The sequence below is a fragment of the Budorcas taxicolor genome, chromosome 5, assembly GCF_023091745.1.
Source record: "Budorcas taxicolor isolate Tak-1 chromosome 5, Takin1.1, whole genome shotgun sequence".
NCBI lineage: Eukaryota > Metazoa > Chordata > Mammalia > Artiodactyla > Bovidae > Budorcas > Budorcas taxicolor.
In genome coordinates this window covers 153,496,188-153,522,261 of record NC_068914.1, presented here as the reverse complement: position 1 = coordinate 153,522,261, position 26,074 = coordinate 153,496,188, and the positions used below count along the sequence as shown (strand labels likewise).

General features: G+C 55.7%; 1 protein-coding gene across 2 annotated transcripts in view; it reads left to right on the top strand.

The window, feature by feature from the left end:
* The window catches only part of TMEM184B (transmembrane protein 184B), a 50,691-nt gene that overhangs the window by 22,232 nt on the left and 2,385 nt on the right, over positions 1-26,074 (top strand). Inside the window, exons 2-9 of one of the 2 annotated variants that reach the window (XM_052640133.1) lie at positions 4,124-4,373; positions 5,897-6,062; positions 17,733-17,823; positions 18,297-18,372; positions 21,272-21,363; positions 22,163-22,332; positions 22,791-22,985; positions 25,036-25,056. In XM_052640133.1, the coding sequence (XP_052496093.1) occupies positions 4,182-4,373; positions 5,897-6,062; positions 17,733-17,823; positions 18,297-18,372; positions 21,272-21,363; positions 22,163-22,332; positions 22,791-22,985; positions 25,036-25,056 (1,003 nt within the window). In that variant the 5' untranslated portion in view covers positions 4,124-4,181. Of the gene's footprint in view, positions 1-4,123; positions 4,374-5,896; positions 6,063-17,732; positions 17,824-18,296; positions 18,373-21,271; positions 21,364-22,162; positions 22,333-22,790; positions 22,986-25,035; positions 25,057-26,074 lie in introns of those variants that run through there. The other variant, XM_052640134.1, reaches the window with a different exon arrangement.

The following is a 26,074-nucleotide window of genomic DNA, read 5'->3' as shown; positions in this document are numbered from 1 at the left end:
ATGGCACCCCACTCCAGTACTCTTGCCTGGAAAATCCCATGGGCGGAGGAGCCTGGTAGGCTGCAGTCCATGGGGTCGCTAAGAGTCGGATACGACTGAGCGACTTGACTTTCACTTTTTACTTTCATGCATTGGAGAAGGAAATGGCAACCCACTCCAGTGTTCTTGCCTGGAGAATCCCAGGGACGGAGGAGCCTGGTGGCCTGTGGTCTATGGGATCGCACAGAGTCGGACACAACTTAAGTGACTTAGCAGCAAGAACATACAGGGCACCTGCCAGAGCTGAGGTTCTGAGCTCCATCTGTGTGTCTTCCCCCCTCTGGTATGTGTGGGCTGCATGGAAAAAAGGCAGCTATCAGGGTCCTTTCCCCTGGGGAGCAAAACCCCCACTTCTCCCAGGTCTGAGGTGTCACCAGGCCAGCATCCTGCTCACTTGCGGGACCCAGGCAGGCAGAGGTCCTTTCCAGGAAGGTCCCTGTCCCACGTGTGAAAGGGTGGGACTCAGTGCCCACCTCTGCTGCCAGCGCCCAAGTTTGCAGGGTTTAGTGCCATGAAGCAGGGTGACCCTTGAGAGCTGCCTTCACTTGCCTCTCTCGGTGCCGGGGACCCTGCGCCTGTAAGTCAGAACACTGCCGAAAGTATTTGGGGGTTATTATGAAAATCCTAAGAGTTATTTGTCGGTACCCCTGGAAGTATTTTGGGGGTTATTATGAAAGCCCTTGGGAAAAGGCAATGGCACCCCACTCCAGTACTCTTGCCTGGACAATCCCATGGACAGAGGGTCCATGGGGCCGCTGAGGGTTGGACATGGGGTCGCTGAGAGTTGGACATGACTGAGCGACTTCACTTTCACTTTTCACTTTCATGCATTGGAGAAGGCAATGGCAACCCGCTCCAGTGTTCTTGCCTGGAGAATCCCAGGGACGGGAGGAGCCTGGTGGGCTGCCATCTATGGGGTCGCACAGAGTCGGACACTACTGAAGTGACTTAGCAGCAGCAGCAGCAGCAGAATGAAAGCCCTTGAGTCATTTGGTGGTACCCTCGGAAGCTGTAAAAACCCAGTTTCACATTGTTCTCATCTCTAAGATGCAGACAGTCCTACTTACTTCAGAGTTGCTGTGAGAAAAGGCATGAGATCATGTGGGGGGAAATGCTTTGTAAACAGTGAGGGCTGCCTGAGAACGAAGTCAGTGGTCTGTAAATCACGGGGCCCCAGCACGAGACACGGTCAGAAACATGGCCAGGGTAGGTCAGGCTGCAGAAGCGCCCGCCGAGGCCGCGGCTTCCCCTCCTGGGAAGTACCTCCCTCCCCTTCCTGCTAGGACTCGGGCCCTGGTGAGATGGCCGTGACCCCCGTCCTGGAAGGGGGCTCTGGAGCCCGCGGGGGCGGCTCATCCATGGGCCCCCGTTGGGAGACAGTAGGCACCTGGAACATACTCTATTGAAGTCCTGGGTCTGATTTGAGGGCAAGTCACTCGCCCTCTGAGTGGACTTCTTGGGAACTAGATGACCTACATAAGGAGAGCACTCGAGGGAGAGGAAGCAAAGCCCAGCAGGAAACCGGCCACACTGAATAGATGCCCTAGCGGGTCACCCCTTAGCGGGGCCAGAGCTCAGCAGTTGCGCCGTCTCGGGAAGTCTATACACAGTCCCGTCAGCACCGCTGTTAGCTGAGGACAAAACAGCCTTTGACACACCCAGCCCTTGCTCAGAAGGGGAAGATGGAAGCGTGTGTGCACTTCCTGAAACAACCCCCCCCATTTCCTTGTGTTTATTCATTTAATTTGGGATGACAGACAAAGATGATGATTTACAACCCAAATCTTCTCTTTTAGGAAATATTTCTGGCACTGGTTTTCAATGTTGCAACCATACTTACAGGAGCTATTCTTAGACTTGTCACCGTGTCTCTTTTTCAAAGCGCCACCAGTCTTTATATAGACACCTTCTCCAATTTTGAGTTTCTTTATATAGATGCCTTCTCCAGTTTTGAGTTTTTAATCGAGATTCTTCTCTCGGTCGGGCGTTAGAGATCGTTTATTTTTACAGGAAAATAGAAACATAGGGGGCTCTTCCAGGGTAAAAACATATAGCTAAGAGCAGACGTGACTCAGACGGGGGCCGAGGGGTGGGGAGATGTGGGCAAGAATCCTCTTCATCTCGGGGTCAGGATCCACCCCAGGAAGGCCCCAGGAAGCCTCAGATGGGGAGGGCACTGGGAGAGGTCATCTGGGCTGACCGCAGGGTTCAGGCTGAGATGGTTGGGTGTGGGGGATTTGCCGTTTTCTGGGTCAGCCAGTGGAGACCCTCTGGGATCCACTGAGCCTGTGCAGACACACAGCTGGTCGTGGTGGAGCTAAGATGTGAGCCTCAGCCAGGGCTCTTTCTGCTCTCACCTTCGCGTCTGTTTGCATCAGTGGTTGGACGGTCACCTGGTCCGTGGCAGGTTGGTCAGGGGCCTTTGCTGCATGGAGGCTCCGTGACCCAGGATGGCGTTGTCCAACCTGTCAACAGATGGCAGCACTGAAAGGGACTCCATCAGGGCCGTGGGTCTCGGCAAGTCTGTAGAGGGGCGTGGCTGGTCCTCCTAGAGCTTTCCAGGTGCTTCTGATGGAATGGGTTCACTCTTTGAGAGTGGTGCCTGCCCCCAGCCTGGCATTGGTCCTTGTTTGTAAACTTGCCAGGAGAACCATAACAACAGTTCCTCCTGTAATAGATGGTTTCCTTCCAGCGTGAAACTATTAATTTGTTACCCCAGGTACTGAGGCTGCTACCAGGAAGTGTGGGGCCGACATGGCAGCCCACGCGGGGTAACTGCCCAGGACGCTGGAGTGAGTGCCATCCTGTGGCCCAGCCACCCCGTCTTTATTTTCCCCACCCAGAATCTTCTTTTATGTCAGCTGCCTCAACCCTACTCTTTGCTTCTCTCTGACGCACCTCAAATTCCTTTTGAAATAAGGAGTGAAAATTGACAGATGATAAAATAAACATTATAAGTGGTCTTGGTGCTAAGCTTGCTGCTGGGGATTCCAAGATGGAGAAGTGGTCTTGCCTTGAAGAGTGGGTGGATTTAGGAGGATAAATGCAAGCAAATGACAGCCGTGCACGTCATGTAGGACCGCAGAGGCGGGTGAAATGCATGGAAGTACCTAAATGGGGAAAGGGATCAGGGCAGGCTCTTAGGAAGAGCCGTCCGTGAGCTAAATTACAAGGTGAGCAGTTTGAAGGTGGGGAAGGGCCACAAAATGTCCAGCACAGCACAGCTGGTTGGTGAGGACCAAGTGTCAGCCGTTAGGGAAACTGGGGAGAAATGGCGGAGGAAATACACCTGCCAGTAGAGGGGGTGCCTCAGGGCTAGAGTGACCCTGCTAGACCCCAAGTGTAAAGATGGGCGGAGCCCGCAGACAGTCACCGGACACCGCTGCTCCAAGGGCTGGAGATCCAGTCCTGAGCAGAGCAGGGCCCCTGCCCTCGGGGAGCTAGTGTCTGGTGTGGGAGACAGACAGTTAATGAACACGTGTGTGATGTACAGTTTTGTCAGCTGGAGCCAGGTGGTAATGCGTGCTCTGGAGAGAAATAAAGCAAAGAGGTCAGAAGTGCCTTGGGTGAGGGTGGTCATATTTGAATGGGTGGTCAGGACAGAGACCTAAAGCGTGTGTGGGAGCTGCTGTGTGGCGGGGCAGAGGCTGTGCAAAGGCCCTGTGGCAGGAGCAGGTGTGGCATTTTGGAGCCACAGGAGGCTAGTGTGGCTGGAATGGAGGATCATGATGGGAATGGACAGGAGCTCAGAGAGTGCAGAGGGCCCATCAGGCAGTCCGTGGGCCTCTGTAAGGACAACAGCTTGTAGTCTGATGGAGACAGGAGCCATTGGAGGGTTTTGAGCAGAGGAAGGGCTCAATCTGACCGATGTCTTAGAAGGTTCACTTGCTGCTCTATGTGGATGGTGGGGCCAAGGAAGAAGCAGAGAGATTGGTCAGGAGCCTGTTCCATTAATCCAGGGGCTGGAGTGAGGCATGGTCAGGGTCTGGTCACATTTTGAAGGGAGATGTACAGCCTAGAAGGTTTTTTCCAGTGCTGCTGCTGACACTGGAAGAAGGCTAACATTGTGGTTCCCTGTTTCTAGGCCAGCTCGTCATTTATTCTGAGGCTTTCTCTCAGGAAGTCCCCTGCTGCCGGGCACCATGACCGTGAGGGGGGCCGCGCTGGCCCCAGATCCAGCATCGCCCACGACGGCAGCAGCCTCGCCCAGCGTCTCCGTGATCCCTGAGGGCAGCCCCACGGCCATGGAGCAGCCCGTGTTCCTGATGACAACCGCTGCTCAGGCCATCTCTGGCTTCTTCGTTTGGACAGCCCTGCTCATTACCTGCCACCAGGTACCCAGGCCAGGCGAGCCAGCAAGCCCCAGCCCTCAGGGGCAGGTGGGCGGTGGTCCCGAGAGGTTTCTCATCCAACATAGTGTTAGTTAGGCCAGGCCAGGCTACACTGCAGTAACAGATAAGCCCGGAATCTCAGAGGCTTCCCCGGGGGAGTAGGGTTCTTGCTCAGCCAGCCCAGTGTCAGTCAGTTTCCATTCTGTGGCTCCAGCATCTTACAGCTGCAAGACACCATCTGTCTGACAGCTGCAGGGAGGGGTGTGTGTAGAAGGTACTCTGAATATTTAACCTTCTCAACCAGAAAAGGCCCACCTTCCATGGGCCAGAACTGGTCACGTGTCCAGCCCAAGCTATAGGGGAGCCTGGGAACTGTGTACAGAGTGGCAGTAACCCCTTTGCAGATAAGAAAATTGGGACCCAGAGAGGAAAGAGGGAGGGGACGCTAGCCTAGTCACATACAAGTTGGTGGCAGAGCTGGGATGGAAATCAAGGTCCCCATCCCCCGGGCTTGCCATCCCAGGGGAGGCTGCCGTGGGTGGGGACGTGCCTTGGCTGCCCAAGGAAGAAGGTTTGAAGGCTGCTCCATGAAGAGGGAGGCTGAGCCTGTTCCGGTCCCAGGGTTCCCCGTCCCTCCTAGAACTCGATCGCTTCCCAGGCGGCTGGCTCACAACAGATGGGAAACGCTTCATCTTCCTCCTCCCGAGCACAGGGCTTGGCTGGGCCAAGCATGAAGTCATGGGAGCTGGGACGAGGGAGACTCTGGCTGCTGGGACTGTGGCATCGTGGTTAGAGCCGTTCTTGGCATTTGTGTGCAGCTTTTATTTTTTCCCCTGCTTTCTAAAAACTGCATTGCATTCTCCCAACTTGCCAGCGAGGCAGGCAGCGCTGCCCCTGTTCAACAGATGGGAAAGTGAAACCCAGAATGAAGCTGTCGCTGTAGCCACTCAGCCAGAAAAGACTTCCACCTTCTGTGGAAGGGAAGGTCCCGTCTGTCCCGCCCTCTGCACCATAAGTTAGTTAAGCAACAGGGCAGGGTGGGCCACCACCTGAACATCTGTGTGTTAGCTCCTCACCCCAGGGGCAGGTGTTTAGAAAGTCCTGGAGGTGGAGGGACAGTACATGCATGTCAGTCGACTCCTGCATCAGGCACCTGGTTCCCAAACCCAGATATGCACACATCCCGGTCCCCAGGGAGCGTGTCATCACTGTGGATCCCAGCTCATCCCTGACTGATCTGCGTAATCTTGGGGGTGACCTCATGGCCCTGGGTCTGCAAGGCAGCCTGGGCACCACCGCACGCAGCCTGCGGGCTTCATGCACCCCTTGGTCGGATGCTTACAATAGCCTCACCCGGGAAGTGTGTGTCATTACAGTGGAGAGAGAAGGACGCAGAGGCTCAGGGCTGAGTTTGGTGGTCCCTGTGCTAGTTGAGGGCGGAGCCGGACTCGGGTGGGCTCCTCTCCCGTGGAGCGGGCGGGCCGTGGGCTCCGGGGCTCCGGCTGACCGGCCCCGTCCGCCCCCAGATCTACATGCACCTGCGCTGCTACAGCTGCCCCAACGAGCAGCGCTACATCGTCCGCATCCTCTTCATTGTGCCCATCTACGCCTTCGACTCCTGGCTCAGCCTCCTTTTCTTCACCAACGACCAGTACTACGTGTACTTCGGCACCGTGCGTGACTGCTACGAGGGTGAGGACGGCGCGGGCGGCAGCCAGAGGGTTGTGGGGGGCTGGGAGCTGTGCACCCCACTTTGTCTGGGGGCTAGAAGACCCTCTTCCCGGCTTCCTTCTGGAGGGGCTACCTGTCCCTTCTTGAACCCCTTCAGGGTTTTCCATCCCTAGGTTTTCAGGTCCCAGCACACGTGTAACCAGTTGTCACCTGCTGAGACGCTTCACAACGGCCCCCAAACACCTGCACAGACACCCAGGATCAGGGCTCCTTTCTCAGTGCTGGCATCTCTGGTGGGGGTGGGGGCAGCAAATAAGTGGCTCATTGGTAGAAAGGGCTTCCCTTCTGTGGAAGGGAGGGTCCTGTCTGTCCTGCCCTCTGCACCATAAGTTAGTTAAGGGACAGGGCGGGATGGGCCACCTGTGTTTTAGCTCCACAGCGCAGGGACAGGTGTTTAGAAAGTCTTGGAGGTGGAGGGACAGTTCATGCATGTTAATCGACTCCTGCATCAGGCACCTGGTCCCCAAACCCAGCCATGCACACCGGTCCCCAGGGAGTGTGTCATCTCTGTGGATCCCAGCTCATCCCTGACTGATTTGCATAATCTTGGAGGTGACCTCGTGGCCCCGGGTCTGCGAGGCAGCCTGGGCACCACCACACACAGCCTTCATGCACCCCTGTACCATGAGGTACAGGTGGGTAAGGCGCTTGTTCGGGGTGTATGGTAAGGTAGTGTAGTGGCAGGGCTGGGCCTCCCTCCCTGTGTGTCTTAATCCTGAGGGCTTTGTCCCAGGAGGAGCTCGCTGCCTTTCAGGGGGCAGTCCTCATGTGTGGTGTGGACGCGTCACTTGCTCCTGTGCCCAGCTCCAAGCACCCAGCCAGGCCCCATGCTGGGCTCCGGGCAAGACAGCCCTCACCCTGCCTGCCGTCCAGGAATCTGTGCGGCCTAAACAGTCAGCGCAAGGAGACAGGGGTGCTCTCTCCCAGTGGCCCTGGCTGGGGTTGGGGCAGTGGTGGGGCAGGAATCAGGGTCTTAGAGATGAGTCAGCATCTGCCAGGCAGTGGCATGGATGAGTATTCATCCTGGGCGAGAGGAATCTCCGTATGCCAGTTTTGGGGTGCTGGGAGCTGTGGGGGGAGTGAGGGGCCAGCCATGGCCAGAGGAGAGGCCAGTGGCTGGAGGAGATGGACCTGGGAGGCAGGGATGGGGACATACACAGCCTTGGGGGCATAGAAGGAAACAGAGGCTTTCTTTTTTACTGACGATTCACAAGAATAGGACATGACTGGAAATTGCAGTTTAGAAAATCTCCAGGTGCTGAGTAGGTGAAGGAAGGGGAGGCCAGAGACCCCAGGACAGGTCGCAGGCCAGCGATGCTTCGGCCTGTCCCCAGGCAGGCCAGCAGGGAGAGGAAGGACGACCCTTGAACTCAAGACCCCTGTTCTGACGCCCACCCTTCTCAATGGTTCTATGCTTTCCTGGCTCCTCCCCGTACCTGCGCCGATGGTTTTGGGTGGAATGACCAAACATGGTATTCCTTATGCCGAGGCTCTGACCACGACTGGTTACCTGCTTCCCAGACCCCGGGGCAGGGGGGCTGCTTTGCCCTGGCCCTTAGAGTGCAGCATGCTTGGCCCCAAAGAAGCTAGAGTCTCTCCTCTCATCTCACTTTGAACCTGTGTATCCCTGAAGACTCGCAGGGCACAGGAAATGGCCTTTGAACTTAAGGAGAGAATACAGGCACCGGTGGGCCCCCCCGGCCCTGCAGCACCGCTGGCCTCCTTTCCCGCCCAGCCCAGCACATCCGTTTTTCCAGTGCCAGCGGAGCTCTTTCATCCTGACTCCAGCATCCCCTCAGAAAGGCCTTCCCGTGGCTCTGGCTCCCAGCCCCTGTTTGCAGTTAAGCATGGACAGTGTGTGAGCCTGGACTGTCAGCTCCACGAGAGCAGACACGGGCCGAGAGTCCGGGTGACAGAGCCCGCAGGTGAGAGGTGCTCATGCCATCTGTATTTTTTGAACGAATAAGGGAAGATTCTGTGCCTCACTGCAGGGAGTGCAGGTTCGATCCCTGGGTGGGGAACTAATAAGAACGTGTGTGCGGCTTGGCACAGCCAAAACAAGAAAAGACTTTCTTAAACACCTGCTACACGCCTTGCAGTCCCCCACATGACTGCCTCGCTGAGTCCCCAGGCTGGAGGCCCTGCCTGGCTCTGTCAGGTGAGAATGTGGCAGCTGGGCAGGGACTCTAGAGCCAGATGTTCCCGGAAGCGGCGGAGTCCCCAGGGAAACCACTGGGCACCTAGGCAGTGGTAAAGCCTGGGGATGGCGACAGTGGGCTCCCTTTTCTGTTCAGCTGCCAGCCTCACTACGGTGCCCAGGAGCAGCCTCTGCCCACTGGTTTCTTTGGAAGCAAAAAGCACTTCCCTACTGGGGGCCTGGGGTGGGGCTATCCTGTGTGATGTGGGGCCAAGTATAGGCTCCCTTCTCTCCGGGGCCCTGAAGACTGGGGCTCACGGCAGAAGTGGGGACCACCCGGGGCCTCCAGCCCATCTCACTCTGGGCCCCGGAGGCGGCAGCAGATGGTCGGCGGCTACTCCATCCCAGAACCCTTTTGTTCAGGTCCAGCCCGTCCCATTCTTCCAGCCACACGAAGGTCCTCACAGGAAGCTGGCCGCCCTGCGAAGCACGTCTCCTAGCAACGCTATTATCCGCTTGGCCTCTCCAAAGGAGTTTACAAACAGCGCCGCAGCTGCCGTGGAGTTCAGGCTGCCCCCACGTCCACCACCTCGCAGTGTCTGAGTTGGTGGGCCGGGCCCTGGCCTGGCCTTTTCCACACCTCCCTCTTGGTGCTCTTATCTGCAGCTGCCCACAGGAGCCGCCCCCACAGAGTTGATGATGGGGTGTGTGGCGTGCTGCAATTCTTGGGGTCGCAGAGAGTCGGACACAACTGAGCGACTGAACTGAACTGTGTCTCTTAAAATTCAGAAAGAACCGAGCCCACTTCACCTTCATTCTCCCTCCCACCCTTCCTCCTCAGTGTCCCAAAACTTGGGAAGGGACACGAATCAACTGGGCCGAGGGCCTGTTATTTCAGATAGAACCTGCCCGTTGTGTAGGCCGGCTCAGAGCCAGACTCTCTGTCTGGCCTCTTAAAGACATCTGCTTTTTTTTTGAACAAAATTAAAACAACTGAAATTTTACTTTTATTGAAGTAATATATGCCCTTGGTTGAAACAAAACTGCCCCAACTCCTCCTCACTCTCAAGGTCATCCTACTTTCAACTCTTTAAGCTGGTTTCATTTGCTCGAGTGACCTAAAAATAGGTTATTTCTTAGCTTTCCAGTCTTATGTAGGGTTACATAGTGACTTCCTGCTGCAGAAGAGTTTTTGTTTTGGTTTTGGGTTTTGGTTTTGGTCACGCCATGCAGCATGTGGGATCTTACTCAGTTCTCCCACCAGGGATTGAACCCATTCCCCCTGTGGTGGAAATGCAGAGTCTTAACCACTGGACTGCCAGGGACGTCCAAGGAAGGCTTTGAGTGAGGTATCCTATCTCCAGCTGCAGCACACACACACACGCATTTTCTATCCTTCTTCCTTTTAATATGATCGTATCCTCATTTTTCTTCGTCTGTGTGCAGTGTGCGGATTATACATCTGTAACTGTTCAGGGCTCAGCCTTACAATGACCCAAGACGACGTTTCCTTGTTCAACTTTGTTTTCCCTCTGGTTGCTACTTGTCTGCCTCTTTGGCTTGCTGTTTCCTGTTTCTTATCATTAATTTATCCCCCCAGCGCTTCAGTTGAATAAAACAAGAAGCCCTCCTGGCAGTCTCCTAGCTCCGGGTGTTCCAGGTGGCGATCCTCCTGGAGCCCCGCCCTCCTTACTCCCATCTGGACTGGTTGTCCTCGACGCCTCTTGCTTTTCAGCTGTTGTCCTGGGTCTTTCCTTCACCGTCAGTCCAGGAATCCTGCCGTCTTTCCTGTGAACCGCCTGTTCCCTGGGTGCCGTCTTTTCCGTGTCTGAGGTTTGCCCTTTTTGGTGAGCACACATCTTCCAGGGGCTTCCTGAGAAGACAGGTTGCATCGGAGTTCTGTTTTCTGAAATCTGAACATTATCTGCAAATATCTTTATTATAATGTTTAAGTTCATTGGTGTTCAGTGGGAATATGATTTCTGAATTGAAAATCATCCTCCCTCTGAATTTTGAAGGTGTGTTTTTAACCGTCTCTTAGCTCCCAGTGTTGTTTTTGGAAAATCTGCTGGGTCCTTAATGCTTGTATGTAACTTTTTTTTTCTCCTAGCTCTTTAGTATCTTGCCTTTATCCTCATTGTTCGGAAATCTCACAAGAGATGGGGTGTTCATTGTACAGGGCATCTGGTGGGCTCTTTCAGTGTGGATACAACTCATGTCCTAAGGTTCTGGGAAATTTTCCTGAATGTTTCTTTGATAATTCCTTCCCCTCCACTTTATCATCCCTTTCTGGAGTAAGTTAAGTAGGACGTTGCACTTTTGGATTGAGCTTCAAATTTCCTTTACAGCTTCTTGGCATTTTCCATCTCTTTCTTTGTTCCGCTTTCCAGGAATTCTTCTGGTTATGTTTTAAATCTTTACCTTTGAGCTTTCTGTTGAAGGTTTTGTTTCCTGTATCATGTTGTAAAATGTCAGGAGCTTTCCCCTGCTCTTTCTCCCTTGTCCCTGGTTTTGTTCTTCTCTCTCCGGGGATGCTAAGTACATTTTTCTTCTGTTCCCCACGTTATCTCTGTCTCTTGAGTTTCTTCCATTTGTTTGTTTACTTTGCTCTTTGACCTTTGAATAAGAAGCTTTCCTCAAATGTCTGGTGTTCTTGGCTAATTTTTTTAAAAAATATATTTGAGAATGGGGCTTGGGCTTTTCAGGTAGCACAGTGGTATAGAATCTGCCTCCCAGTGTGGGAGATGCAAGAGACACGGGTTTGAACCCTGAGTCAGGAAGATCCCCTGGAGGAGGAAATGGCAACCCACTCCAGTATTCTTTCTTGGGAAATCCCAGGGGCAGAGGAGCCTGGCAGGCTACACTCTGTGGGGTTGCAAAGAGTCGGACATGACTGAGCACACACATAAATAAAGGAAATACCAAGTACACGTGGGAGCCCAAAGTAAGAAATCTAAAACAGTGGAAAGAAGAATGGGTCTTAAAACTGCTGGGCCTTTCCCAATTGGGTGGAGGACGTGGATAGGACGTGGGACATTTCCTCTGCCTTTTATTTACTTTTTTTTTTTTACTGCAGCGTATGGGATCTTATTTCCCTGACCAGTTATTGAATCCGCACCTCCAATAGTGGCAGTGGGGCATCTTAACCACTGGACCACCAGGGAGGTTGCTCCTCTGCTGTTTGCATGCAGTGATGGGGTAGACAGTACATGAAGGCTCTTTGATTCTGGGCCTGTTTCCCCAGGGAATAATGTTCTCATCGCCTTCTAGGAGGAGGAAGCTGAGGGGCTGAGCTATAGCTGGGAAAGGGCCCTGGACATCTTCCCTTCATGTTCAGACTTCCTGTCTATATTTTCTGCAAGTCTCTTCATTGCTGCCCTTAGCTGGGCCAAGTTCTGTGAGGGCAGAACCATCTCAACTGTCTCGAAAGGAAAAAGCCAAGAGCACCACCTGCAGATCTGTAGCTGGTGTTCGCGTTTGTACCCACAGCCATCAGAGCTGCCTGGCACGCCTGGTTACACAGGTTCCTGGGGTTCTTACTGGCTCCCTCCTGTCCCCAAGTCAGTGGCCACGCCACACCTTCCAGAGCTTTTGTGACATCCCCCTGCCTCATGGCACCTGCTGCCTCTGGGACCATGTCCTTGCCTTTGAAGATTTATACCTTTCCCCCCAATTCCTTCTCATTTCAGCGCCATTTCAGGGGAGAATGGAGATAAACCCTGTGAACTGAAGCTAGTGATTCCATTATCTAGGGAGAAATGGTTGCTCGCCCAGTGCCCCTAATGGAAGTGTTAGTTGCTCAGTTGTGTTCGATTCTCTGTGACTCCATAGACTGTAGTCCACCAGGCTCCTCTGTCCATAGGATTTTCCAGGCAAGAACACTAGAGTGGGTTGCCATTCCCTTTTCCAAGGGATCTTCCCGACCCAGGGATTGAACCTGGGTCTCCTGCATTGCAGGCAGATTCTTTACCGCTGAGTGTCTACCACCTGGTAAAGGCCAGAATTCACAGAGCTGGGAGTGGAGCACCAGGGTGCACAGGGCAGGCAGATGGTGCAGCGGTGGGATCCAGCCCCCTTGCCTGCATTTAGTGCTTGATTGGGGTAGGGGTCGCCCCTAAAGATGACTCTGAGACACCCTGGGGAGTTCGGTGGCTGGAGAGGCATGGGTGGCTGAAGCTCAGATGGGGAAACGCGTCCACAGCTGCTCTGGGTGGGCACTGTCTTGTTAATAGGGTTTGGGCAGCACTTCACAGTTCACCACATGGTTTTTCATTACTGTTAGCTCATTCTTTCATCTCAGTTACCTGGTAGAGTATCTGTTATCATCCCCATGTTTCACATGTGAAAAAAAAATTCACGTAGGCTAAGAAATTTGCCCCAAGTTGTTACCTAGAAAGTAGCTGCCAAAGGCCAGACTCTGGTCTGGGTCTCTGAGGTCCAGGAATTGCTCTGCGGCCAAGCTTGGGGAAGGAATACAGGACCAGGTTCTTCCCTGCAAAAGTGTGAACTCTTGTTCAGGGAAGAGGTTTTACATGCACGAGAGAAGCAAAGAATGGCGCTTCTTCCACCCAGTTTCCAATTTGGGACGAACTTGGATTCCTGGATTCGGGTCCAAAGTGAAACTTCTTCCCAGGTGGGGAGAGTACAATTGAGGACCACCAGCTTGAGGACCCCCAAAGACTCAACAACCGGTGTGCTGCCAGCAGGACTCACGGGGCTGGTCATGGCCCTTGCTGGCCACGGCTCTGAGAGAGCCAGGAATCAGAAGAGCTCAACCCATCAGGATAAAGACAGGCAACGAGAAGAAACCAAAGAAGATGGACCGGAGTCAGCTTTTTGGATGGCAAGGAGCAGCAGTGAGCAGGAACAGCAAAGGGCAGAGAAGCCAGAGGGAGGAGGAGCAAGGGCCCGCGCACGGCTCAGAGTCCGGGGTTGGCGCTGAGGGAGGACCCCAACTGCCTGGCTGTAGCACGTGCATCTGTTATTGTCCGTGATGATCAGCAGCCACTGGAAAAGCGGGAAAGAATGTTTGGGTGCCCCCTGTTTGCTAAGCAGTTGGATCTGATCTTTTGCCTCTGATTGTGTGTCTTTGTCTCTAGTTCATTTAAGATTTGGTGTCTAGAATGGAGATGGAAGTTCCAGGTACCTGGCTGTCCAGGGTTAGTGAGAAAGAGAGCGAGCCGTTCTTTCTCTGATGCTGGATGCTCCCTGTGGGCCCCTGTGGTCACTTGTGTGTCTGGGGTCTCTCCAGGGAACCAGAATGGGAGCTGTGGTCAGAAGCGTGGTCAGGTGAGAACCCCCATGGTTAATCTTTTTTGCTCTTGTGATGTTCAGGGCCAGCTTGTCTCTGTGTTTGTCCCCTGGCTGTGTGTTGAGCTGTCCATTTTAAACACACATGCTGGAGTGTGGGGGTGGTATTTTGCATGGCTCTGTCATTTCCTAGGAAGGGCATTGATTTGTCCAGATGGTCAGTGGGTCTTGGTGTGGGCTGGTTGAGTCATCTCCAGGAGATTCTGTCTTGTTTCCCTTCTCCAAGATGCATTATCTATTCACTAATGATTCTTTTAACAGAAACCATCAGCAGATCAGGATTTTACAGACTGTCTGGCCCCAGAGCACTGATCAAAGGTCAAAAATCCTGAATTGGGAGAGATGGATGAAGTTTAGTGATCTCACCAGTTGAATGCAGAGCTGCATATGGACAGAGAGCTGGACCAGACCATGTAATTCAGGAGCAGGCTGACGTATGTTGCGACACAGGAAAGGATGTGAGCTCAGGCACCAAGCTCTTCCCAGAAGGGGATTGCAAGATAGCCTAGTTTGGTGATTCTGGACAGAGGGGCAGAGGAACCTTGGGCCCTGTGGCCTCTCCCTTGGACTTTGGTGACTGGAAGTCCAGTTACCTTGGGGAAGGTGCAGCTTCCCAGCCCGTGAGAGGTTGAGTACCTTGAGCGCAGGACTGAGTGAGGGCCGCACCCACAGCCCTCCTCTCTGAGCCTCACCTGGAGCTGTGGCCTGTGTCCACCCATTCGTTTCTTCCTTGCTGATTGAGTGTGGAAGTGCCAAGCCCTTTGATCGCTGTGGGGGTGGGCCTCGGGTCCTGCCTGCAAGGTGTTTACAGAAGACAGTGGGTAACCCTGCGCAGTATTCACTGTGAGCCCAGCCTCGAGATAAGGCACCACACTCTCGGCCCTGAGCCCCGTCCTCACCGCAGCCCCCACCTGGGAGCAGCTGTTATCCCCGGCTTAGAGATGAGGAAACCAAGGCCCAGAGCTCTGAAGAGATTGGCCACACAGCTCCTAAGTGGTGGAGCCTAAGCGGTGGGACACGCAGGCAGTCTGGCTCCAGGGTCCCTGGCTTGCTGCCCGCTTTACGCTGCCTCTTGTACTTGAAGGAGCAGGCGGATCCACAGAGATTGTGGGGTGTGATGAACATGGCGATGAAACAGGGGACCAGCCAAGGACAAGGTGGCATCGCAGCTGGGTCTGCCTCTGGGATTTAGCAGAGCGACCTGAATGTACCCCCAAGGGGAGGCCTGAGAGATCATGGTATGATGTGGGGACTCCAGAAGAGGTTTTATGTGCATTCCGCTCCCTTGGCTGTATACACAACTACCCCAAAACAGGCTCATGTAAAACAGCCGTTTATTTTGTCCATGAATACTACAGGTCAGGAATTTGGACAGAGCACAATGGGGACAGTTTGGCCCTGCTCCGTGGTACCTGGGCCTGAGCTGGAGAACCTGAAGGCTCGGGGATGGATCATCTGATGTCTGGTTTACTCACGTTGCTGGCAGTTGATGCTGGTATCAGCTGGGGGCCTGGGTTCCTGCCACATGAGCCTCTTCATGTGGACTCTTCACATGGACCAGTGTGGGCTTCCTCTTGGCATGATGGCCGGGTCTAAGGGCCAGCAGCTCAAGAGAGGATAAACCAGAAGAAGGAGCCCTTTTCTGGGCTTCCCTGGTGGCTCGGTGGTAAAGATCTGTCTGCCAGTGCAGGGGACGTGGCTTCGATCCCTGATCTGGGAAGCTCCCACATGCCTTGGAGCACCTGAGCCCTGCACCACAGCCGTTGAGCCTGTGCTCTGGAGCCTGTGTGCTGTAGCAGCCGGAGCACATGCACCCTAGAGCTGGTGCTCCCCAACAAAGAGAAGCCACCGCAATGAGCAGGCCACGTGCCGCAACCAGAGAGGAGCCCCCGTGCTCGCCGCAACTGGAGAAAAGCGTGCACAGCAGTGGAGACCCAGCACGGCCAATAAATAAGTTTTTTAAAAAGTTGTAAAGAAAGAAGCCTTTTCTAACCAGAACATCAGATGTCAAAACGCTTTGCTTCCGCTATGGCCTCCCCGGTTCACCCAGATTTGAGAAGAGGGAAGAAAACCCTCATCTCTCAGCAGAGGAGTGTCAGCGTCTGGGGATGTGTCTGCCTTTGGAAAAATGCCATTGACTACAATATAGCTGGACCGTTTGGAAGAGACACGTCCACTCCTCTTGGCCTTATATGGTTTTGGATAAAACCGTATTAGTAGGCTGACATCAGATTTGGCTTGATGCTCCTCACCTCCTGCCTTCAGATGCCCAAAGTTCCTATCAGTGGAAAGTGATCTGGAGGCCAGTCAGTGGAGATTCCCACCACATACAGGGTGCTCAGCCTTGTCAGGGGACAGCGGGCCCCCAGGGAAGATGGGCAGATAAACAGCCATGACCGCTGATGCAGAGGGTGCCAGCCACTCTCCTGAGCACCTTGCGTACTCACAGAAACCCCACCATCTCCTAACTTGATAGGCGCTTTTTTGGGCCCTGTTTAACAGATGAGAAAACTGAGCCACAGGGAGGCACCCAGCAGAGCCACATTGGGAACCCTCCGCTGTGTGTCTCTAGGGGGATCGTCACAGCATAGGTGGCCGGTGCTATGGGTCCTGTCTATATAGGGTGCCACCTGGGCCCCCGTTTCACAGCCCCAGACATGAACCTTTAGTAGGTTAGACCAACTGAGGGGTGTACAGCCCTTTCCAAGTTGCTAAAGGCCGACTTTTACCTACAGACGTATGGCCAGGGTCTGCTGTACTCCAATTCCAGGCAGTCAAACTTCTGTTAGTATATGGCAAGGGCTGGGCCCATGCTAATCCCAGTCGGTGATCACACTCCAGGGGGGAAGGGCTGCCTGGTGTCTGCAAATCAGCAGGTTCTGTGGATGTGGGATGCACAGGTCCCCATGGTGATGGCCAGGGACTTCTCAGGAAGGGTGATGTCTGACGGGTTGATGGTTCCAGGAGTGCAGAGGGCAGGGCACAGGCAGTGGGACCCCCGAGGGCAGAAGCACGAAGGGCATAAGACCCTGCCAAGGGGAGGGGGGCACCTTGTGTTGCTGGGAAGGAAATGTGAGGGGTGTGCAGGAACCAGGCTACCTGTTGAAAGACCTTGAGCTGAGCCAGGGGCCTGCTCTGGGAGCCTCGAAGGCCTTTCTGCTGCACGCGGATGGCGGGTCAGATGAGAAGGGGCCTGCTGGCTGCAGGGCCGCTGGTGCATCTCCCTAGATCTTCTTATCCCCTGACCCTGCCTTGACCGTCCCCTTGGCCTCACTCCTTTGCTGGACGCCTGTCCTGTCCCTGCCCCGTCCCCTGGTCTGCCTCCTACACCTTTCCTCCATGCATCCTCCTCCTCTCTGTGCCCTGGCTTCCGGCACATCCTGGTACTTCTAGCACCCTGCAGGCCGCAGCCTTCATTTGCTGACCCCTCAGAAGTCCTCTGACCAGGAGACCTATTACAACGTGGTGTTGTATTTATAGCACTCACAGCATACTTCTACTGTGCCCCCGTTGGTGGCTGTTGCAGATTTTGTATCTTTGTGGGCGATGTCAAGCTGTGTCCTGATTCAGAACGCGCTGGCCCAGCTTCTCGAAACATTTGCATTGTATTTTGGGCACCTCTCATACGTTTTGTTGTAGCTTATCGTGCTATAGGCTAAGATGCTGCTACACGCTGATGAATGCATAAGGGTTCTTTCTGTCTCATTCTTGCTGAGAATTTCTCCTGAGATCCTTCTGGAGAATGTTTAATTGTTGCTTGGTCATAAAACTGATCTGTACCACAGAAACAGAAGAGTGTATAAAACCAGTAAACAATTATAAGGCTAAAACCCAGAATGTGCGCCCTGCCAGCTCTTCAAGCCCCCAGCCTGCCTGTCCAGCTCACCCCTCACAATCCTGCATTTGGTAGTAATCACGCTCTTGCCTTTCTTTATGGTGAGACCGGCTGCGTCTGTGAGCACCATGGTTTAGCTGGGCCGGAGTTTGATTATACAAGTGGAATATCCACTGTGGGTTCTTACATTCCTGAGGTCCGCCCCCCACCCCCGCCACTTCCAGTCCTCCCCACCTCCAGTCTCTGCCTGTGACTGTGGTTCATTCACTTTCATTGCTGTTTAGAATTCCACCATCTGTTTATCCATTCTGTTGATCTGAGTGGTTTTCTCTGGACTTTGTTTTCACAGCCTTGGTCATCTATAATTTCCTGAGCCTGTGCTATGAATACCTCGGAGGGGAAAGTTCCATCATGTCAGAGATCAGAGGGAAGCCCATCGAGTGAGTATGAAGTCCCCGGGAGCCCTCCCCACCACCCTGTTTCCTGGGCCTGACGTTCTCTGAGCCGTCCTGGCATCAGCCGGTCACACAGACCATCTCTGCCTGTGACCTTGACCTACTCTGCCTCTCTTGCACCTCCTGAGCGAGGTCATTCACTGGGACTCTGGGGAGGGCCTGCCTGGCTCTTTCTCTTCCTGTCGTTTCTTGTTTGCCTATGTTTTCCCTCTTGCAGCTTTCACATTCAGTGCCTTTCGGGTTGATTTGTTATCCCAAGGGTTCCTGCCACACATGCTGTGTCTCTCCCAGTGCTTGCCCTCAGGCTCAAAGACTGCCCAGGATCTGAGCTTGATCCCCACCCTGCCCCGCTCCACCCCGGCTTGTGAAGGAGAGTGAGGGTGGCCTGCCCCCGCCCTGCTTTCCTGAGTCCCAGCTCTCTCTTTGCTCACCCGCCCTTCTCCACTCGCCTCTTCCAGGTCCAGCTGTATGTATGGCACCTGCTGCCTCTGGGGAAAGACTTACTCCATCGGGTTCCTACGGTTCTGCAAGCAGGTGGGTAGCTCCTACAACTGCGCTGGTCACAGGTTGCAGGCCGGGGACCAGGAGCCTGGGTCTGTGCCCTGGAGCGGCAGCTGCAGGGACTAGGCTACCCCTGGTTGACAGAGCAGCAGAGGCAGGCGTCAGGCCAGGAGGACCCTGCTCCCGGCCCACCAGCGGGGTCCCCATTTCCTGCGAGGCACCCTCTCCCCATGCTGTCAGGGATGCACGAGCACTAGCGGGGTGTCCTCAGAGGAGCATTGGCAGGTACCCCAGGCAGGAAGTGCCCCCAGATGCTTGCTCATTTCATCCAAATCTTGATGTGTGTGTGCGAGTCAGAGGAAGTGCATGGCGATTCTAGAATCTCAGTGTGAAAACTTGTCTTCTGTGGCTAGAGCCAGGAGGGTTTCTGCGTTGAGGAACACGATGGAACAAACCTGCGCAGCCTCTGGTTCTTTCCCCATTTCCCACTTGGCAGGCAGCCCAGCAGCTCCCAGTTTCCAGATCCACCCTCCCAGTGGTCTCGAGTGGCCTGGGAGGAGGCAGCATGGTGTTGTGCTCAAGTGCCTAGGTCTGGGTCTCTGACCGTCTGAATTTGAATTCTGGCTTCTCCTCTTGACTGTGTGACTTTGGCTAAATTACAAAACCTCTCTGAGCTTTGGTTTCCTCTTCTCTGAAATGAGCATAATGATACTTAACCTCAAGGGATGGTTTGAGGAGCAGATGAAGGAAAGCCCTTAACACAGCCCTGGCTCTGAGCCTGCCATCCCTTGCTCAGGAGGGCCTCAGGCACCATGCCCCGCTGGCAGGACCCTGGCTTCATCTCCACAGGGCCCATCAGCCCATCCAGCATTGAGCAGCATCATCTTGGGAAATGAAACTCACACCCCATCCCCAGACCTGCTGGAGGCTGGCCTCTCTGCTCTTGCCTGGGCAGGGCCACGCCCTGTGCACAGCCCCACCCACAAAGCCCTGCTTGGACAGCCAGTCTCCAGTTCTTCCAGATCTTCCTTCCCTCGGGTGTTTCTAAATTCAAAACCTCCCCATGGGACCTGCAGGGAAAGAGTTCACACTGTCCCGGCTTCAGGGTGGGGCCTCTCAGAGCCTTTGTTTACTAGTGCTGACCCAGCTGTGACTCTCTGAGCTTCTTCTTGGAGCATCAGATTGTGTACGAAGTGTTGACGCCAGATCACTAGCTTGGTTGCCTTGTTGGAAATTACTCCCCAGCCTTGTGGGCCCAGATGTTCCGCTGCTGGTCCTGGAGGTGGCGGGGACAGGTAGTCAAAGGCGAGAACTAAAGAAACCTCTCACCCTTTCCCCTTGGAGAGAGGACACCGCGGCTTTGTCATCAGGGCCACTGTCTGGGTCTGAATCTTCTGTTGCTTCAGCCAACCCCCACCATGCTGAGCCAGGGTAGCACCAGCAGTTATTTGGGACATGCTGTTGACCCTCCCCAAAGGTGCTGATCCCGCTTCCTTGAGGGGGTGGGGAGCAGCAGGGTTTGTGGGCATCACCCGTCTAACCCCATCATGCGCGCCTCTCGTCTTGGCAGCCCTGCAGCTCAGGTCGCCCTGGGGTCCCCTGCAAACCTCACTCAAGCCCCTCTCGGATCAGAAACTTAGGGTTCCACAGGTTACTTTCTCTGCTCTGAGGTCCTTGCCCCATTTGGAACCACACCAGCTTAGCCTTTGAAAGCTAATCCCATCTCCCCAAGCAGGACCTTGTGGCAGACATTTATTGGGTTTCTAGAGAGTGGTAAAGTGAAAGTCGCTCAGTCATGTCCAACCCTTTGCAACCCCTTGGACTGTACAGTCCATGGAGTTCTCCGGCCAGAATACTGGAGTGGGTAGCCTTTCCCTTCTGCAAGGGATCGTCGCAACCCAGGGTCGAACCAGGTCTCCCGCATTGCAGGCGGATTCTTTACCAACTGAGCCACCAGGGAAGCCCAAGAATACTGGAGTGGGTAGCCTATCCCTTCTCCAGGGGACCTTCCTGACCCAGAAGTCGAACCCAGGTCTCCCGCATTGCAGGCGGATTCTTTACCAACTGAGGTACCAGGGAAGCCCCTAGAGAGAGGTGCTTCTCATAATTACATGGGCCCTGCAGTTCCCCTTGGCATTTACTGGGGCCTCTGGAGGGACTTGTGGAAACTCAACTGAGGGCTTCTTTCAGTGGCAGAGGCCTCTGCTGAGTGCTCAGAGGTGGGAGACCTCCAAGGGCAGCCTGTGTGGTCTTGTGCTTCAGTCCCTGCACAGCGACCCTGCCACAGGGGGCTGGTTACAACCATCCTTCACGCACAGCCACTCAGAGGCTGAGTGACTGCCCCCTCGAGCTTCCGCAGCGGGTAGTTGATGAGGCCAGAATTCAGACTCATGTCGGGACTCCAGGCCTTTCTTGGCCTTTGGGCTACTTCCTATTTTGGGGTCATCCCCATCATCAGTAAAACCCCAGCTCAACATAAATCCTAGACCCAGGCCCAGAGCATGGGGCAGAGGGCCAGACCTGGGGTGGACGAGGAGGCCCTCACCCACCGAGAGTGGGAGGCCTGCTCCCCGCTGCCGCCCGCACACCAGCACTTAACCCCTCGTCCTTGTCTGCTGTCTGCCCCTGGGCTGAGCTCGTGCCCCTGGCTGCCCCCTCTGCCAGTCCTCCCGTCTCTAGCATGTCCAGTGGTCGCTCCTGTGGGATCTCCGTCTCTGTGTCTCCTCCATTCTTCCTTCACACCCTCCTGTCTTCGCACGCAGCCACATCGCCCTATTACTGTCTCATGTCTTCTGCAGACAGCAGTTCCCCCGGGGGCAGGACACTGGGCCTCTCCCATCCCCTGGCTCCTGGCACCAGCCCAGCTGGCCAGAGGAGGTGCTGCTTCCGTGGTCCGTGTGCTCAGCCTTGCCTCTTGCCTTCTCCCGAACAGGCCACCCTGCAGTTCTGCGTAGTGAAGCCACTCATGGCCGTCAGCACCGTGGTCCTCCAGGCGTTCGGCAAGTACCGGGATGGTGACTTTGAGTAAGTGGCGGGTCCCCTCCTCCGAGGTGCGTGTGGGGAGGAGTGAGCAGCTCTGCCCAGAGGCTCAGGCTCTGGCTGAGGGAAGCAGTGGCCGCAGACTGGCCCCACGCCTGTGTCTGTCGTCCGAGTGGAGGGCAAGCCTGACCCCATCTGTCCTCACGCCTTTCTGCAGCCCTGAGTTGCCAGGGCCGGAGCCTGGCAGTGGTGCCATCACACTTGGCCCTGCCTCTGACAGAGGAGCATCTGTCACCTTCAGGCGACAGAGTGGGGCTCCTGGGGGGAGGGGGGCAAGAAGGGACAGTGACCATTCCCAGGGAGGGGACGAGAGAGCCAGATCCCTGAGGTCCCCAGCTCGAGTCTCTTCTGCGTGGATTGACACACACACCCCACTTGAGGGTTTAGTGAACATGACTGTGTGTCTAGGCCCTGAGCTTGCACACACACCCCCTGTAACCCTGCACGACAGTCCCCGGGGGTCGGTGAGCAAACAGAGGCTCCGAGGGAATGTAATGTGGCTCAAGTGAAAAGAGCCAAGCCAGGTTCTGTCCCTTGGACCATCAGGCTGAGGCCCTGCCCCCGAGGCCGCCTGGAGTCCTCTGCCAGGAGCGTGGGCAATGGAGCTGCAGGTGGCAAGGCTCACCAGTGCCCTGCCCACTTCTATCAGTGGCTTGGGGAGCACTGCTCAGGGAGCCTTCTGAGAGCCATGTGAAGGGGCATGCGGGCAGGGCAAAGGGGGGAGGAGGCCCCTTGTCGCTCAGAAGGGTCTGTTAAAGCCTGAGAATGTCCCCGGTTCCCGCAGTGTCACCAGCGGCTACCTCTACGTGACCATCGTCTACAACATCTCCGTCAGCCTGGCCCTCTATGCCCTCTTCCTCTTCTACTTTGCCACCCGGGAGCTGCTCAGCCCTTACAGCCCTGTCCTCAAGTTCTTCATGGTCAAGTCTGTCATCTTTCTTTCCTTCTGGCAAGGTGAGCCTCCTCCCGGCCCCTGCGAGGCCAGCCCGTGCCTCCCTGTCCCCTCAACCTCGTCCTCTGCCTCCTGCTCACCATCCCCAGTGCCCCGAGGGCCTGGGCCTCGGGGTTGCCATGGGCGATCCTGGCTGGAGCTCAAAGGGACCTCTGTCCACTGAGCACCTGTGGGGCATGAAGTCTGGGCCCCCAGAGCCTTTCACTGGAGCCAGGAGCTTTGGTGGGATTGCTTCCTGGACAGGGGGATCTCAGGGTTGGTGTCCAGCCAGGACCTGGGGGGTACTTTCCTCAAGGCTCCGGCTTGTGTCAGCACTCCCACCCAACAGGAGAAGCCGTGCGCCCTGCTTTCACCCTCCCGGGGGAGTGTGGCACTGGGGCGCTATGTGGAGGGAAAAGGAGAAGGGGATCCAGTCTTGGGCTCGACGCCCATGGCGCCCCTTCCATACCTCCCCTTCCAGGCATGCTCCTGGCCATCCTGGAGAAGTGCGGGGCCATCCCCAAGATCCACTCGGCCCGCGTGTCGGTGGGCGAGGGCACCGTGGCTGCTGGCTACCAGGACTTCATCATCTGCGTGGAGATGTTCTTTGCAGCTCTGGCTCTGCGGCATGCCTTCACCTACAAGGTCTATGCCGACAAGAGGCTGGACGCACAAGGTATGAGCCAGGGTCCTAGAGTTGACCCCCGACCCCCACCAGCCGGAAGAGTGCTTCCCGGCCCTGCCCCTCGGCCCCTCCTGCCTCCCAGGGTCCTTCTGGTATTGATGGATCAGGAGGTCAGGAGGGGACCCTCGGTGTAGGAAAGGGGCCACAGAGGTCCAAGCACCCCTGCCCCCAGTTACAAGGTGTCGATGGGGATGAGGACTGGTCCTGGAAGTCAGTGGGGGTGAGGACTGGTCCGCAGCAGGTCTGGAGTATGGAGACCCTGAGATGATAAAGCACAATATCTCCATGGGAAGGCCAGGACAGAGACCCTAGGATAAACAGATTCCTAAGGTTCCGATATCGAACAGCATTATCCATTTTGTCCTAGAATTTCCTTGTCTCTAAAGCTTTTTTTTTTTAACCTGATTACTTCTAAGAAACAGACTCGGATGGTAATAGCTTTTAACAGCTTTCTTTTTACACCCGCTAATCTTTGCTTTGTGAGAACAGCAGTTGGCAACCCCAGTTGTATATTAAGATGCCCTGGAGACACTCGCCCTCAGAGATTCTGCAGTAGTTGCCCTTGGGTTGGGCCCGGCAGGATGTGCCGACAGCTCTCCAGGCAATTCTGACATGCTCTCAGGAAAAGCGGGGGCTGAGGGCTGCCTCTGGCTGCTGCTGGGCAGAGTGGTAAGGCTCGGGACGAGGAAGAAGAGGCTGGCAATGCCTGAACCAGCTCGCCCCTCGAGGAGGCAGGAGGGTCTGGGGAGGAGGAAGTCTCCTGGTCTAACACATCTTTCCATGGGGTTGGTTGCTGCCAGCTCCTTGCGTGTGTGACTGAAGGCCCAGGGCCCACTTGCCTAGGCCCACCACCTGTGCCCACCGTGGGCTCACTGGGCATGCTGAGCTGAGTGTAGAAACACTGGCCTGGCCTTTGCAGGGCTCCTCAGGGGGCCCCTTCCCACCTTACTTGTCTTGTGCTTTCCCCGGTTGAGAAGGGGCCTTAAAAACCTGCGGCTGCTATAGGTGTGTAGACTGAATCACCTCCAGGCCTCTCAACTCCAGTGCACCTGACCACATTCACCCAACACAGTTTCCACCTGGGCATTCTCCATCTTTTTTCTGGTTCGGATTCTACACTTAGTGCCAGAGGGGCTGTGCTGGCCAGGGCTCACTGCTGCTAGCTGGGATCCCACCCACTTCCCACCAGTTGGAAGAGATGTGGCCAGCACCCTCCCAGTGTCGAGGGCAATGTCCCTGGGACCTGGTCACCCTGGTGCCTTGAGCCTGAGGCCGTGGCTGAGAACCCTTTCTAGACCATTAAGGTCTAACATGGTTTAAGGCCCTGCTTCTGTGGCCCTCCCCACAGAGGCTCTCCGCAGTCACCTGGGCTCTCTTCTCGCCCACTGCCCCGAGACACATCCACCCCCAGCCAGAAACAGCGTGGCCAGGCATCCAGCTCTAGCAAGGACCCCAGCGCAGCCTGGGGAAGCTGCTGCACGCCCTCGCCCACCACTGTGCGGGTCCTAGGCCAGTTGTTCACCTGTTAACCACAGTGCCCGGCCTCTCTCAGCCCCCATCAGAGTTGAGTGCAAAGCCAGCTCTGTGGTGTGGTCTCTACCTGTCAAGCGCCCTCTCCTCCACGCTCCATCTATGAAGTGTTGCAAGGTTGGCAACGCACGTAACACAGGCTCAGGATTTCTAGCCAAGCGTGAAGAGAAGTGGGGTGTGGGGGGTCCCTCCTCAGGTGCAGAGGTTGAACTCCGACCAGCATTCTGGGTGTCCACTCTTGGTCCCCCAGCAGAAGAAGGCCTGAGCCCTGAAGGAGCAGTCTCCTAGATGGACAGAACTGCCCCGGCCCAGGCCTGGAGGGGCAGTGGGGCCACCTGAGTGCCAGCTGGGTGGGGGCGGGACCTGGGGTGGGGCAGGCAGCGTATGCGGTGAGGTGCCCGCCTCGGTGATGGGCATGAGGTGTTCACTCAGCTGTCTCTTGTCTTCTGTTTCTCTGGCTCCCCTCCCTCTCCCCCTGCCCTGCTTTTGCCCCGGGTTTGGCCTCGGGCAGTGCCGACATACGGCCCTTACGGTAGGTTCCACTCAGTCTGTACGTCTGTCCTGCACGCCACTCCTGTCACCAGCATGAGTCTCTCCCTAGCTCCTTCTCTGTGTCCCCGTCTCCTCCCGCACAAGCACCCCTGGGGCATGGAGAACGCCTGCCAAGGGCTGCCCTCTGTAGAGCTTGCCTGCTTCATCCTCTCTCTCATTGTTCTGAAACATGCCCTGTGCATTCTGAGGACACAGTGCTCGTTGATGGGGAATTGGGGCATTTGGTTCTGTTCTGTGGCAAAGAACGCCAAAGGGGAAAGGGCACGTGGATTTGGGTCTGAAGACTGAGGCCAGAGTGGGGCTCGCCCCGTACGTCTCAGTTGGGGGCCTGGGCCATCTCTGCCCCTGCTCCCTCCCTGAGCCCTTGAGGACAGTATGTTAGGGAATTAGGAGAAAGAAAGAACCCGCCTGCCAGTACAGGAGAAATAAGAGCTGCAGATTCGATCCCTGGGTCAGGCAGATCCCCTGGTGAAGGAAATGGCACCCACTCCAGTAATCTTGCCTGGGAAATCCCATGAACAGAGGAGCTTGGCGGGCTGCAGTCCGTGGGGTCTCCAAGAGTTGGACACGACTGAGCGATCAAGCACCTCAAGGCAGGGGCCCCCCTGCCAGAGCCAGGATGTCTGCTCTGCTGTGGGTCCAGGCCCCCGTCGGCCTGTTTGGGTGGAGCGGGCCCTTGGTCTCCTCTCCAGAGTGAAGGGGAGCATCCCATAGGCCTGGACCCTCTCCCGCAACTCCCTGGGGTCCTTGGGTTCATGCCTGCAGCACCCCAGTCTCCACCCCAGCTCCCTTCCCCACTCCCAGGCTACCTCCCCCAACCCCTGTCTCCCTTAGAGGTGCACTGCAGCCAAAGGAGCCGTTCCTTTGCTCGTCCCTTCTCATGCCCAGGACCCTGTTCTCTGTCCCAAGAGGGGTTGGTTAGATGACACACACTTGGGACCAGGGGCGGGGGCCCAGCTGCCTAACCCTGCTGCCCAGACCCCTCACCCTACCTCCCG